Source organism: Physcomitrium patens, chromosome 5 (genome assembly GCF_059467195.1).
Source record: "Physcomitrium patens ecotype Gransden chromosome 5, ASM5946719v1, whole genome shotgun sequence".
Lineage (NCBI taxonomy): Eukaryota > Viridiplantae > Streptophyta > Bryopsida > Funariales > Funariaceae > Physcomitrium > Physcomitrium patens.
The window spans coordinates 7946560-7962122 of record NC_143414.1 but is presented as its reverse complement, the minus strand read 5'-3'; the positions used below and the strand labels follow the sequence as shown (position 1 = coordinate 7962122).

Genomic DNA, 15563 nt, shown 5'->3' with positions numbered 1-15563 from the left:
ATCTATTAGTTATTATGATAAAAAATGAACTAAGAGATTTTTATAAAAGCCTTTTTTAAATATCTTGAATTTTTATTGAACCAAGATGATTAGATATTAATTAGAAATTTATTTTTAATTATTTTTTTATTATATAATTGTATTACAATACAACACCCATACTCTTTGAATACATGCATTCTCTAATATGTGCCAAATGAATCATATGTCATAATTGGTATTACACCATCTCTTTATTTTTTGCATCAAATCTTTTATTATCATTTTCACCATCCATTTCAATATAATTATTTTCTTCAAAAATATTGATATCTTTAGCATGATCCTTCATATTATTTTTCTATCTTATCTTTTAAAAATCTTTACTTACTTCTTAGTAATAGATATCATCTTATTATCTACTATCTTATATTTTGTTTCAACCATAATCTTTGATGCTTGAAAAGATTCAATCATATTATAAACTTCTCTCAAATGAATTTATATAACTTTATCATTATTACTTAATCCAATAGATGCAATCAATTCCAAAAAATCTTCCAATCTATTTTCTTCATAAATAACAATAAACTTTTCATTATCTTTTAATATTCTTAATCTACATAATTCTTTTTCAATAGCACACAATCTTTCTTTCTTTTTTTCAAATCTTCAATCTTCTTATACATAATACTTCCATTCTCAAAAATACTAATAAATCTTGCATCAAAGGCATCTACATCTTGTAAGAGTACCTCTCCTTCTACACCTTTATAATCTTACTTTATATTAGTACTTCCAAAAAATCCTTGAATTCTTCAAGAATCCTTCACAATAGATTTTCTTTCAATTTGTTTTGAATTTTCTCATGATTTGGGGGTACAATCAAAAATTATACTGTCCTTCTTCTATCTTCACCACAAATTTATACATAAGCTAAACCATCATCAACTATATTTTTTTCTATCCTAGTTTCAATAATATATGATTGCCTCAAAATAAAAAATAAGATGTTGCATCTTCAATAAGAAATTTTATTTCATTGCAATATCATCAATTCAAATTTTTATATCTGAACAAGCATTATACAACTCACTCTGTATATTATTAGATGCTTGTATTATCTATCCATGCTCTATATCAATTGACTATCTTTATTTCATATAAAGATCCTTGGATATAAGATTTATTTCTAAACTATGGTCAATTAAAGCAACAATCAGCTCATCTATATCTCCAACCTTCACCAATGTCTCTATAGTTGCTCTAGTCCAATGCTTTTGAATATAATGACTTGAAATCTCTTTATCCTTATTACTTTTATCATCAAAATATATTATTTGATTATGATTCCTCTCTTCACTTGCTGATTGTTTGCAATATTTATCAAATTTATCTTCTTCATCCTCACATATGCATGCATCAATAGCATGATTTAAACTAGCTTCACCTTTTAATTGCTTCTTTTGCTTAGTACTATCAATAATAATATCATGAAATTTCTTCTTAGTAATTTTTAAAATCTCCTTCAATATGAATGCAACTTAAGTATTGAGTACACGTCTTTTAAGTATTCTTTGTAAATCTATTAGTGTTTCAATATAAGAGAGTAGTTTATAAGTTAGAGATTTATATTTTTTACTTATATCTTTTATTTTTTTCTTTGATGTTGAAGCATCTTCCATTGATAGTTCTTATGAAGCCAATTTACAAGTCCTATTTTTTTGAGTTTGTCTTTTGGAAGTACTTTCTTATCTTGTGTCTTCAAAATCTTGCTTCTTCTTTTCTTCTATTTAAGCTTCATGTTGATTTTTAGCAATATAGATATGTATTAGTAAAGCTTTCATAATAAATTTTCAACCTATAGCTCCATAAATTATAGTAACAATCCTCAATAATGTTTTTCATGGCATCTTTATTTTTTATATTATAGAAATAGTAGAGGGCCAAAATCTATTTAATAGAATATTTCTAAAAAAATCTTGTTTGTCATTATCATCCACTATAGTACCATAACTTATAGCTTCCATTGATAAAAATCCATATGCACTCAAATAATCCTTAAGTAATGTTTTTATACCTCTTTCATCAAAGTTGGTTTAAAAAAGATTACTAATATCTTTCAATACAACTCTTCCATTTGTTCAAAAAATAATACCTTGTTGCACCATTTTATTGAATTTACTAAAATATTTTTGATAATAAAAATCATCATCATATCAAATATATCTATGCATATATCCTCGCTTAAAATTAGCCTTTTAAATTATTGTAGAAGTCTTTTCTTCAAGCCTTACAAGTTTGATTTAAAGATCTCACATTCCATATATAATCTCTTCAAATTCCATATCTTCTTTCATTCATGTAGTCATTGGAGGTTGGACAATAAGTATTGCTAATTGTGAAATGAGTATTTAAATTTTAGATACTTATCTAATTCTTTGAATTCTAACTATTTGAATTTCAATCCTATCCTTTTTCTTTTCCTTCTTTACAAGTAATTCTATAGTATTTTCAACTTCTTTCCATTTTTTTGTCAATTCTTCATTTTTTTTCTTATCTTCAAGAAGAATTTTTAACTTTTCTTGTAATTTTCTATTAGCTACTCAAAGAAACAATTCAAACTTATTTAGCTTCATATTTAATTTTTTTATCTTTGATAATGAAGAATATTGCCTCTTAAATTCTTTCAAAAGCTTCATAGCTTGTAAATTCTTATTAGGCCGCTCAATCTATTCTAAAAATAATTTCTTAGTAACTTGATTAGTATCCTCTAAAAAATATTCGTTCTTTAATATATATAATAATTTCTCTCATAAATCTCCAAAATACTCTATAATTGATTTAATATATTTTTTATTTCTAATATTGTAGCAAGTCCAAATATCTCAATCACCTTCTTTTTGGAAATCCAATTCAATTCCATTTTCCATGAATAACATCTCAAATATTTTGAAATATTTCTTCTATCAAATTGATCAATTTTATTAACTAATACTTACAATGTTTTAATTGCCAATGCCTCTTAGCAATTATTACTTTGTTGCAATTGCATAAATAATGTAAATACTTGAAACATATTTAAGATGTTTGGATCAAACTACATGCCTTGTCTACCAATAGAAAATCTACTTGAAGCTCTACTTAAAGATCCACTTGAAGTTCCATTCGAAATTCTATCAAAAATTCCAAATTCAACCTTCTTGCCTTCTTGTACTATCAATTTCAAATAGCCATAAATACAATCTAACATCTTCTACTTCAAACTACCACTTATGTTGTATTATATGTTGTCTTATTTGAAAATGTACTAGGCACCTTGTTGTAGAAGGTGAAGTATTTTATAAGTATTCAAGAAACCTTAATAGGTTTCATCTATATAACAAGAATGCAATTCGAATTTCAATTCAAAAGTACTTAAAGCTAATACAAAGTGTTCAAATATACTCTTCTTAATAACTTCAATCATACATAAACTCCAATTGTCTTATTATTTTTATAATTAGATAATTTTGATTTTTCTTTGCAAACTCTAATCCTAGTTAATGAGCTCCAACAAGTTGTGACTCCTAATTTGACTATCTACTTGGTATAAAAACATTTAAACAAATGCTACTATAAGTCTTTTATATGCATTAAAAAAATTCAGTCTAATCCAACTCACAAATTGTGAAAAAATGTCCAAAAAATTGCACTAGTATCACTTAGTTGCTAACTAAAAATTTTATGTAGATGTTTCAATAGTAATTTTTCCTTCTTTAATTATTAACTTGAGCTCAAAATTTGAATATAACTTGATCTTTAATTCTTCTAATACTATGCCAAATTTCACCTTATTTCAATTAGTAGATCTTTAGATATCATAGAAATCCTATCTAATTCCAAACTACCAACTTTTGATATCTACTTGTATCAAAAACTAAATATCTCTCAATTGCACTATTAAATTAATATAAAATTTTATGTACACTTAGTACACTTAATCAACTAAGTATTATAAAATTTTGAATTATAAATGTAATACCAATTGCACAAACTAGCTAAGAGTGTTAGCTACAATAATATTGTACAAATTCAAAGTCACCAATACAAACATTCACTTTGAACAAAAATTGCAAAGTCATCTCAAATTATATGAAAATAAGCCTTATCCTTTTGAAAGAAGCTTGAATCTAGCTCTCTAGTCTTATTTGTTAATCTCCAAATCTCTTTATATTTTATCTTAAGTAATCATTTTAGTAGCTAGATGTCTGATTTCGACCTTGTCTTACAAACAATTGACCTTTAGATATTAATTTAACCTATCCTAGGGATTTTTTAGCTTGATCCCATCTTCAACTTAATCTTAGTATCAACTAATATTAATAATTTGTCTTTTTTATCTTATTTTCATTAATTTATGGCCTTTCTAAGGTAATAAAAGAGTTTTCACAATCTAGAAGGTAAAACATCACTATGTAGCTTTTAATTAGATAGTATATATGAAGATAAAAGTGAAGCCATCTTCACTCTTGTCAATGCCTTTCTAGTTCTTTATCTTGTTTCAAGACTTTCTAATCTTCTTGTCTTTGATAATAGTTATTCTAATATAATATTATATCATCCTTAAGTGATTATTTGGTCTTTTCAAGTAGTAGAAGAGTATCTTGATCTTTGAATTCTTGAAGATTCATGTCCTTGATAAATATTTTGGTTGAAGAGCTAAAGTAGCAATAATGGATTTTGATGATGGATTGTTGCTAAAATGAGCTTGTTTACTCAAAAATATATTAGAAGTAGGGCCATTATTATATGAAGGCTATAATTATATCTTAGATAGGCTAAAATTGGTATTTTAAGATCTAATAGGTATATCACAACTAATATTAGCAAGGAGCATCCATGAAAATATTTGTGATACAATTTTGATTGCAGTATAGCTAAAAGGTTGGATTGGACTAAAACATTTCAATGGAATTTGCTTATTTTGTTCTTGTGGCCAAAAAAGAATTATTTTAGCTAATGAAGATAATAGCAATGAAATTATTGTATTAGCTATTATTTGATTAGTAAGGAATGTAGAGCCAAGCAAATAAAGATTGTCTCAAAAAAGGCTCTCAATAAAGATAATATCATTACAATGCAGTTTACAACACTTTTGATTTTTTATAAGAATTATTCTTCATGTTTGATTAAATTTATAAGCTAAAAAAGGATTTTTGTATAAAACTTAGATATATAAGAAGATTGTGAGAAAAATTATGTATCCATTTACTAATTAAATTTTGATTAATTTTTAACCATAGATTGGAAGCATTATATTGTCACCAAGATGTACTTTATGAACATAAGGTGAAAGTGATTGAAAATTGATAAATTATATTTTTGAATGACCTAAATAGTATATATTTCTTATATTGATAAACCATTGGTTGTCTTTTATATCTTTAGATTGTATAGATTTTACAAAATAGAATGCTTATATGAAGTATACATGATTTCTTCCACATCTTCTTCCTTCTATGTTGTTTTTGGTTTTTTGGAATTGTATGAAGCTGTGACATGATATGCAGCAACTTTGGATTTGTTTTTAAAACAATCTAATCTCCAATGACCTATCTTTTTAAAATAAAGACATGAAGTTGTAGGCTTGATTTTAGGTTTATTATATTTTTATTTTTTTTAATATTTTTTTGGTAGTGGCTTTGATTGCCATTTTCTTTTGCTTTTGTGATTGATAAAAAGAACTTGTAATTTGGAGGAAGAGCCTTTCATACTTATCTCCCCTTGAAGAAAAATAGAAATTTATTTACAAAGTATTACATTTCATGTTATTTTTAATGTTTGTATAATAATACCATATTGTAATGGCATTGGCCTATAAGGATTTGTATTTCTATTTGTGGTGGAATTGCAAGTCTTATGGAACGGCATTCTCGAAATAAAATTTTGAAATTATGTGGATATTTTATTATTGATTATCATGCCTTTATTATTTGTATAATGAATTTTTTTTATAGATATATTTAAGTGACTATATCACTTATTAAATATATATTTTTAAAAGCCAATCATGCTTTTCTTGCTATTTTTTATGCTCTTATATGAGAAAAAATTGAGTTGTTTACACAATCTTACAACTTCATGTCTTTATTTTAAAAAGATAGGACATTGGAGATTAGATTGTTTTAAAAACAAATCCAAAGTTGCTGCAAATCATGTCACAGCTTCATACAATTCCAAAAAACCAAAAACAACATAGAAGGAAGAAGATGTGGAAGAAATCATGTATACTTCATACAAGCATTCTATTTTGTAAAATCTATACAATCTAAAGATATAAAAGATACTCACATGATCTTTTTTCTTTCATGTGAGTATTTCAATTTGATTTGTTAGTGATGTTGTTGTTATTGAATTTGATTCTAAGATAAAAGATAGATTATTTTTAATTCTTAAAATTAGATTTTAAATCTCTTCTATTACAAAATTTATTTGAATTTTTTGTTTTTAGATTGTATACTGTAATCTATCAAACTTGGGCTATTATTTAGTAGAGATGCTATTTGCAACAATACTCTTAAAAATAAAGGTCTATTGGTACCTCAGTTTCTTTGAAGAATGTCTTCAATAAAGCCTCCTTCTTGTGCTTTTTTGAAACTTGATTTTGTAAGTTCTCAAAGATAAGCCTTAATATCATATTGAAACTTCTATATATTAAGATTAGGATAATATAAGTTTAATTTTAAAAAATAATAATAATTTTTATTATTATGCTTATTTATTTATTTTTAATTTATACTATCAAGGAAGACACAACTTAAAGAACTACCTCTCGTTTACAAAGTATAATTCTTTAACACCTCACATTGATTAGTTGTATTTTTTTTAATAGAAATAAAGTGCATATTTTTTCATCTAAACTATGCAATGGAGGCAAATAAATAGAATTGATATTTCAATTTTATATTTTTTGAGAATTGAAGGTAATCCACTTAAATGCTTGTTCAACAATAAATAATAAATTTGATGCAAATGTCTAGTATTTGAAGTGGTGAGTTTTTTTTCTTTCTTTCTTTCTTTTATTTTTAATTAAATTAAATATATATATATTAGTATTTTTTTCTTTAATATGATCCATATTGATCTATATTCATTTAAAATTTTTTATCATAATTATTTGTACAATTATTGCAGTTTTAACAAATAGTTATTTACAAATGATAAGCCGTGGTAGCATAAAGAGTTGAGAGGTTTGACAAGCACATATTAAGTAGTACTTTGGATAAGATATTCTATATACATAAACTTGGACATGCAATGACATATACACGAACTAATAAGCTCTATAAACTTTTCATTCAAAGCATCGTTACCTTAAATAAAGTAAAAGAATATTAAATTTTAAAAGATAAAACTTTGATATTACAATATGAAATTATTGGTATTTTGCTTAGGCAATAACTAGAAAAGAGTGATGGATCTACTCACTAAGATTGGAGGTATGGAATTGGTACAATCTATATTATAGATTTAAATGGAAAATTACGTGCTTATATAATCTTAATGCTGATCCTATGCATCATCACTATGATGTTATATAATAATATAAATTCTTGCTTGAGAATGCATCAGGTGCCTAATTATGGAAGATAAATAGAAAATTTAACAACAAGATCCTACCAAATCTAATAGGATCTTAAATAAAATTTAAGTAATCTTTAACAATCTTAATCAAATTTTAATTAATTTTTAAAAAAATGGAAAAAATTACAAAAGAAAGATAAAGAAGTTATAAATTAATTTTAAAGAAAAATAATTTTAAAATCCTAAAGAAATTTTAAAAATAAAAACCTTAAATAAATAATAATAATCTTAAAGAAATACTAAAAATATAAAAAATAAAAAATAAAAATTTCTAAAGAATATTAAAAATATAAATTTTAAATAAATCCTAAATAAATCTAAGATAAATCCTAATCAGATCTTAATGTAATCCTAACCAAATCCTAATAAAATTCTAATCAAATCCTAAATCCTAAAAAAATCCTAAACAAACTCTAAATAATTCCAAGAAAAACTTAAATAAATCTTAATTAATTACTATAGTTATTATAAAACCTCAATAAATATTAATTGAACCATTGATCTTAACTAAAAAAAATCATATGTCAATCGACAAGCAATTAATAAGCACATAAGTTTTGAAGAAAATCAATTCACTAATTCAAAAGAAAAATCTTCCAAAACCTCACAAATATTAGCTACCTTCCTTTTCTAACTTAAATATTGATCTTTCAATAGCAATTTTTCCTTGTTGAATTATTAAATTGCTTCAAAATTTTTCTTTCATTAGTTTTTGCTTCAATCAAATTTGCAAACATTAAAAAATCACAAAAACCCTTACTAACCTTAAATTTTAATTATTCAAGACCATAATCCACACAAACTCTTATAAACATCAATTTAATCATTTAATTAATATCAAATTTTTTAAACCCATTCAAGACAAAAAAATTATAAAATAAAAAAAAATTACAAATAAATATGCTATAACACTCACAAAATCATCAAATTTGTGAATTTCTTTTTATTTTTTAAAATCCAAATCCATTGAATACATCTCTCAATTTGAAAAGCCTTCAAAACCTCAATATGTCTTAAAATTACATAAAATTAACTCTCAAAAATCCTTGTATAAGTCTCCTTTCAAATTCCACTCTCCAATCAACCAAAGAACTCTAGAATTGTTATAGGTGAACAGTTTTGTGCCTTGAGATCTAATTTCAATCATGGTCTACAACCAATCTTTGTTAGGTATCAATTTTTGGTATTTTGAGGTAATTTTTGCTAAAATCTATTTTTAATTTCTTCCAAAAGATATTTATATTAATTATTTATCTTATTTACTTTATTTGATTTATTAATACTTCTATAAAGTAAGTAGAAGTTTCTTCTATAAGAAGGCATTATTAGCACTCATTAATTTTTATTACTTCTGTATTTATTATTTTTATTTTTTAAATAATTTTTTAAAATATTTTTATTTAAGCTCTTGTATGATAAAATATTTTCTTTCTTCTTTCATCTAATAGCCGTATTACTAGACAACAACACTCCAATTGTTGCAATGTTGAGACAAGTGAAAAAAATAGGTTGTGTTGCAATTTGGAATAATGCAAAAACAAAAAATATTAATATGAGATTACAAAAGAAGCTTAAGTATGCTAATTATTAGAGAAGATCATGCATATTGTTTACTATAAACATATATACACATATATATCTACATATATCTATAAAAAAAAAAAAAAAAAAAAAAAAAAAAAAAAGCTAGCTCACTAATTAGAATAGTTGAATATTTTCACAAAATCTGATTCTAAGATTAGTTCAAATGATACCTTCAACTTTGGTTATGAAGAATAGAAACTGAAATTGTGAAGAATTAGATGCAACAAAGTCAAGGTCTTTATTTATTTATTTATTTATTTATTTATTTATTTACTATATATATATATTATTAAAATTTACATATGCTTCTAGAATAATATTTTTGATAAAAATAATGTTTGTAAGAATATCCTCAATGAATTATTGTGTTAAATCAAATTAAAGGTTAATGTACTTGAATATAGTGCTTTTATGGCAATGATAATTACAACTTAAATTTACACAACTTTTATCTCTATGTATAATCTATGAGATTAATGTGCAAAATTAGTTGATTAGTATGCTTCTAGATTATTTTTTGTTTAATTGCAGGAGTGCCAGACTAATATGTGATAATTTTATTGTTCCGTCAAATTGAAACACTTGATGTAACCTGTAAGTAATTTTATCTTTCACATGCAAGTTTATCTGAAAATCAGTGCAAATAAATTATAAGTGGTCAAAAAGAAAGTGGAAGTATTGTCCCTAAAAAACATATTTATTTGAATTACGTTTTTATTAGTTGCATTTTCACAAGTCATTACAACATAAGTACAAGTATTTCATATATTTTTAATTTTTTTAATAAATATAATGTTTGTAAATCCATAAAAAGAAATGTATATATATATATATATATATATAATTTAACTTCTATAAGAATATCAATTATGACAAATAAATTATTCTTTGCATCAACTTCTGCAAAGAATATCATTAAATGATTACCAATCGATTATTTTAACAATGCTGTTAAAGAAAGAAAATGAGCTAGATAAATAAACCATGTACAACCATGTGGTTTTTTCAAAGTCCCATCTACTATTGGTACCTTCATTTCATAAGTTTAGATAATGACCTTTCGAAGACAGAATGAAAAGCTAACATGAAACATTAGTGCTAAAATAAATAAATAAAGGATGCTACACATGGAATAGTTGCAGAACCCCTACACTCCACAATGCAACGTAAGCATCGGCCACATCAAATTCCCAAATCCAACAACCTCCACTCAATCACATTCTCCACAGAAAAAAATAACACAAAATAAAATGTTCTTTTGATTGTTCAGAATGTCAAAAAGCACTCCTTTTCTCCTCCTATTCGTATAACATGCATGTAGATTCAACACACAATTCCGGAGGTTCTTTTAAGAATACAAACTGAATCCTAATGAAGCTATAAATAACAAAACCAGAAAGGCAATTGAACTGTGCAGGGTTTTCAACGCTGTCGTCGCAAAGTTTGCAGCACGTTTGTGTGTGGAATCTCGAGTGTATGTGTTTGAGAAGCGTAGCCGCGGCGTCGCATAGAAGAAAGCTAGGACAAGGAAGAAGACCCACCTGAAAGCATGAACATGGAGGGGCAGAGATGGATGACAGTGAAAAGCTCTCAGGTGCAGTATTTACAAGAGGGGGAGAGGGGACTCGGTTACCCCCACGGAGCCTCGTTCATCCCGCTATGTGCCCACCATGCCGCCACGGATTTGCGGAGAATTCTGATTGATCTTGTTATAAAATCTTGCGTCGAGCTTTCGAGGACAAGACGTACTTGTCGCATGACACTTTGTGGTACCCCCCCCCCCCCCCATTCATCGAGGACGGCTTCAAATATAGACGTGCAAGTGTGTGCGTATGCGTAATTGCGAAACTGTTATATTATTATATGACATTGACTTTACTGGCATTGTGATGACATCGGCGCCGTCTCCAGCAACTTAACTTAGCGTGCTACTGTTTTTGATTCAGCTACAACCCGTCTCTGCTGGAGATTTTTTTCCCTGAGGATGCAATATATCAATAGCATTCCAGTATCTGCCAATCATCAGATCAGCTGCTGTCTGTGCAGCGGGGTTGCTCACAAGCATGGCGATGGAGAGGACCCTGCTTCTGCAAGTGACGCTGCTTTGTTCGGTCCTGTTTGCCTCGTGTACGTGGCCGTTTCGAATTCTGAACCTGGGGTTAAGGTGCTGGTTAGGGGATTTGGTTTGTTCGTTTTCTTGCATTCGATCTAGCAGCTGTTGCAATAATCTGCAATTGCCTGAAGTTCAGAATCCAGATTTTTCGTGGCATTGAGTTTTCTGATTAGCTCACTGAAGGAAGGGCTTCTGTCCTGATAGCATTCAGAAATTGCTACCTGACACTAGTGCTGTGATAACATAAGATAATCGAAACTAGACATAGGTTGTGATCACTTCGTGGTATCAGGGCACTATGTATGGATAGACTCCTTTCTCTTAATACCACTAGATCTAAAGGAAATATTCGTTTTGGTAATCGACATTTTGGTTGGGCGATGCAAAGTCCTAGTCTTCGAGTAGGCGCAGTTTTTATCTGAACTTTGGTTTTTACAGAATTTCCAAAAAATTGAGCAGAATGTTGTTGCGATTTCGATTGCTGCAGATGTGGAAGCGCAATACCCAGGATGCGAGAAAGAAAGCACATTACCATCCAATGTTTGCTACTGGTCTCAAGGCACTCTGGTGGGAAAAATCCCCCCCGGACCATGTAAACCTGATTGCGAATTCGTGATTCGCCAGCCCGAATTTTTGAAAGTTATTGGTTCGTCACCGAAGGTGAGGGTGTTGGTTAGGACTCCAGCTCTCGAAGGTGGAGTGTACTATCCTGACAAAGACGAGTTCTACTTCTCCACTGTGAGATTTAACGAGAGCCAATTCAAGCAGCCATCGATAGATGTAAGACTATACTGATTTATTTTACTTTTCCTAACCTTTTCAAAATCTCTTCGTCAGTATTATTAGTTCTGTCATGTGAGATGTATTCGTAGATGAGAAAATTTGGAAGTGCATTTCCCTGAAATTGGGTTTATGCTCAATGGATGGTTTCCTTTCTGTTTCTCTACCAGGTGAAGAAGGTGAACCTAAGGACGCGCCAGATCACATCCATACTTAAAAATAATCCCCCGCTTGGCCCTTTACAAGCACTTCCTTGTGGAATGGCACTCGACAACAATGGCCACTTGATTGTAGCCTTCCAAGGATCAAACATCATCCCGGGCTCTATCAAGAAGTACAATCTGTCATCTACAGCCGAGGATAAGCTTATCAAAAATATGGCAGACAATTGGTTTTCAATGCCTTTCAATAGTCCTAACGATGTCGTTGTGAAGAGTGATGGCTCGATCTGGTTCACCGATCCCAGCTATGCCAGGTTGAGTTCACACCTCTCCCATTTTCCAGATCCTGACTTTGGATGCTGTTCTTATGTGTCTTCTCTCCGCGTTTAAAAGAGCGATCCACAATCTCATGCAATTGAGGTGGATGTGGCTGCAGAGCACAGGGATTGAAGACTACCTCGTCTGTGAAGAACATGGTTTACAAGATTGGATTGGATGGCTTTGTGGACGTGGTCGCCAATGGATTCTCCCAGCCTAATGGACTAGCATTCTCCCCTGATGAAAAGCGTCTCTACGTCACCGATACGGGATATGACACTGGACGACCGGGAGAGTTCGACATCATGCAGCCACACACGGTGATAGTGTTCGATGTCGGTAGAGATGGACTTCTGGGCAACCGGCGGTTATTCGCATCAGTTGGCACTTACATAAATTTCGGGGGCGAACTTGACATCCCTAACGGCATCAAAGTTGACACTAATGGGCGAGTTTACGTGGCCAGTAGAGATGGAGTGCAGATCTTCAGTCGCTCAGGACGACCCCTGGGTCTCATCAAGCTGCTAGGTGCGTCTAACATTGGATTCGGAGGGAAGAAGCTCGACACCCTGTACATGCTTGACGGCAAATCAATCTCCTACATCAAACTCCAGGTAGGGCCTTATTCACAACAATGAAGCTGTGCAACTTTAGACAAGTTGGAATCATGTGTAAGTTACTTCGGCATAGATTCTCTTGGTGAATCAGCTCTCGGTGACTGACTGCCACAACGCCCTACGTGAATCCAATCAGTGCATGTTTACTTTCTTACAACTCAGGCAGTGAATTTACTTGTGCATGTTTTGACGACGTTAACCTATGGATGCAGGCCAAAGGTGCTGGACTCAAGTACGCTACCAAGTCCAGTTTCTAAACCAAGAGATGGGTGTTGCTTCTAGCTTTAGACACAGAGATTCAGCCTACTAACCGAGAGCTTGAATCGTGGAGGAGCTATTACAGTGAAGGAGCTATTTCAGTGGTCGTGCTCCTTCACTAGCTAACACGTTTTAACCAGCTCTGTGAATGCATAAAGTTGGATTCTCATGGCCAATCCACTTTTGTAAGAGCTGAGGTACTATGGATGAAACCCAAATACCATAGATTGAGCTCAATCATCTTAGCTTAGTACACTACCTGCTATGTTTGGCATGGGCAACTCAGCAGCTTGAGAAGATTATGGTAGTGATCAGATGCCTTGAAGATAGTTTGTTCGCCTATGCACGACTCAATTTTTGATTCAGAAACTGCATCTAAAATCCTATCCACTTGCTAAACATTCCATTCAACTCAGTTTTCAAGGTCCCCTAAATTTTACTTGTTGAATAGTATCAAGGCCATTGTCTGGTAAGACTCGCAGTGTAATTGCAACTCCTGATTCCATACAGATCATGGTTCGTTTGACATGTATTCTTCACATCTGTAGCTTCTCTGTCATTGAAAGAGTGCAATAAATGCTCCCTAAGTTTAGTTTCTTGATGGAAATCTTGGGAGTGGAATTTGCACCAAATTTTATTTATGGCTTCAATCTACCTTTTATTGTTGTTATGCAAGTTGAATGTGAATGTAAAAATGATTTGTATAATAACTATGCAAGTTTTTTTTGTATATTACTTGGTTTTATTAGACTTAGTATTGTACCACAGATTGTAGAATCAAACATTTGTAAATTTTTTATATGAAGTATTTTTTATATTTCTATTCAAACTTAACTTGGTGGATATTTTAATATTAGAAGATGTTGTGAGTGTAAATTTCACTCTTCAATCCCAATTACAAAATGGCCTCAATTAAGAGTTGCTTGTAATTGGTGGTGTAAAGTGAAGTAAGCAATTGACAAAAGACCAAAGAGGAACAACCACAATACAAATGAAAGAAATGAAATCAAGTAATCACAACATCCAAAACTAAGTCATAATTTTTTCACTGGATTTTTACCAAGAAAAAAGTAAAAGTAAAAAAAAATTAAAAATTAAAAATTAAAAAGATAATTTTTTTATCTTTCCAATGACATAAAAATCATGTAATTATAAATTACTATGAATAAGTTATGATAGATTAAAAATAGAATATAAATAATAGAAAAATTAAGTGAATAATTTCTATCTCAAGAATAACTTGCTTATGAAATCAAGAGTTCGAGCCTCACTAAGGCTCACAAGTAGTGTATATTGGTTGTCTGAAGAGACTTAAGGCCTTAGTCTTATCTTCCTACATATATCCAAGGTGCTACAATCCATATGAGAATTATGCATCTCTCTTCCCACAAGGACTACACTAGCTACTAGTCCTCCTATTTTCTACTAGTAAAACTACTTTTTTATATTTTTGACTTCACTATGGTGTTCAAAAATATCCAATTAGCATAGAAACCTAGTATAGCCTTCAAATCTTGCTTCATTTCTTCATAATGGCTCTCAAGGTGATAAAACTCAATTTTACCAAAGTCTTAAAATTTTCTTTAAAAATTCATAAAAAATTATCAATAAATTCTAAATAAATCCTATAATATTTCTATAATACTAATATCCATATAATGCTATATTTTTCTATCTTTTTTATTTTTTATAATAATAAAATCAATTTAAATCCACTAAAAATCTTATTTTCTATATAATTAACTAAAAAGTCATGAAGTTCTTTTTCATGCTTCTTCTAACTACTAACTAATCATTGATAGGATTTTATAAGTGATACATATAGATAGGAAGCCAGTGAAGACATTGGTCTCAATAATTAACTCTTAATATTTAACAATAAAAAATAGTAATATTAATTTTTATATATATATATATATATATATATATATATATTACATTCTTCTAAAAAATCTTATATAAAATATCATCTAAATAAAATAAAACCCTAATTGCTAAATAAATCCTAAATCCTAAATCCTAAACTTAGTTTTTAAAATTATAAGTAAAATAGTTAAAGTATAATTAATAAGATATATTCTTTTATTTTTATCTATCTAATTTATCTTAGTGACATAAGAATGAATG

At 29.0% G+C, this 15563-nt stretch overlaps 1 protein-coding gene across 1 annotated transcript; it reads left to right on the top strand.

Annotated features, from left to right (window-relative positions):
• The first annotated feature begins 11200 nt into the window (after window positions 1–11200).
• LOC112282284 (uncharacterized) lies at window positions 11201–13884 on the top strand. The gene is made up of 5 exons (XM_024519716.3): window positions 11201–11316; window positions 11790–12082; window positions 12253–12557; window positions 12680–13175; window positions 13391–13884. The coding sequence occupies exons 1-5, from the start codon at window positions 11253–11255 to the stop codon at window positions 13433–13435; spliced, it is 1203 nt and encodes a 400-aa protein (XP_024375484.1). The 5' UTR covers window positions 11201–11252; the 3' UTR covers window positions 13436–13884.
• The last annotated feature ends 1679 nt before the right edge of the window (window positions 13885–15563 follow it).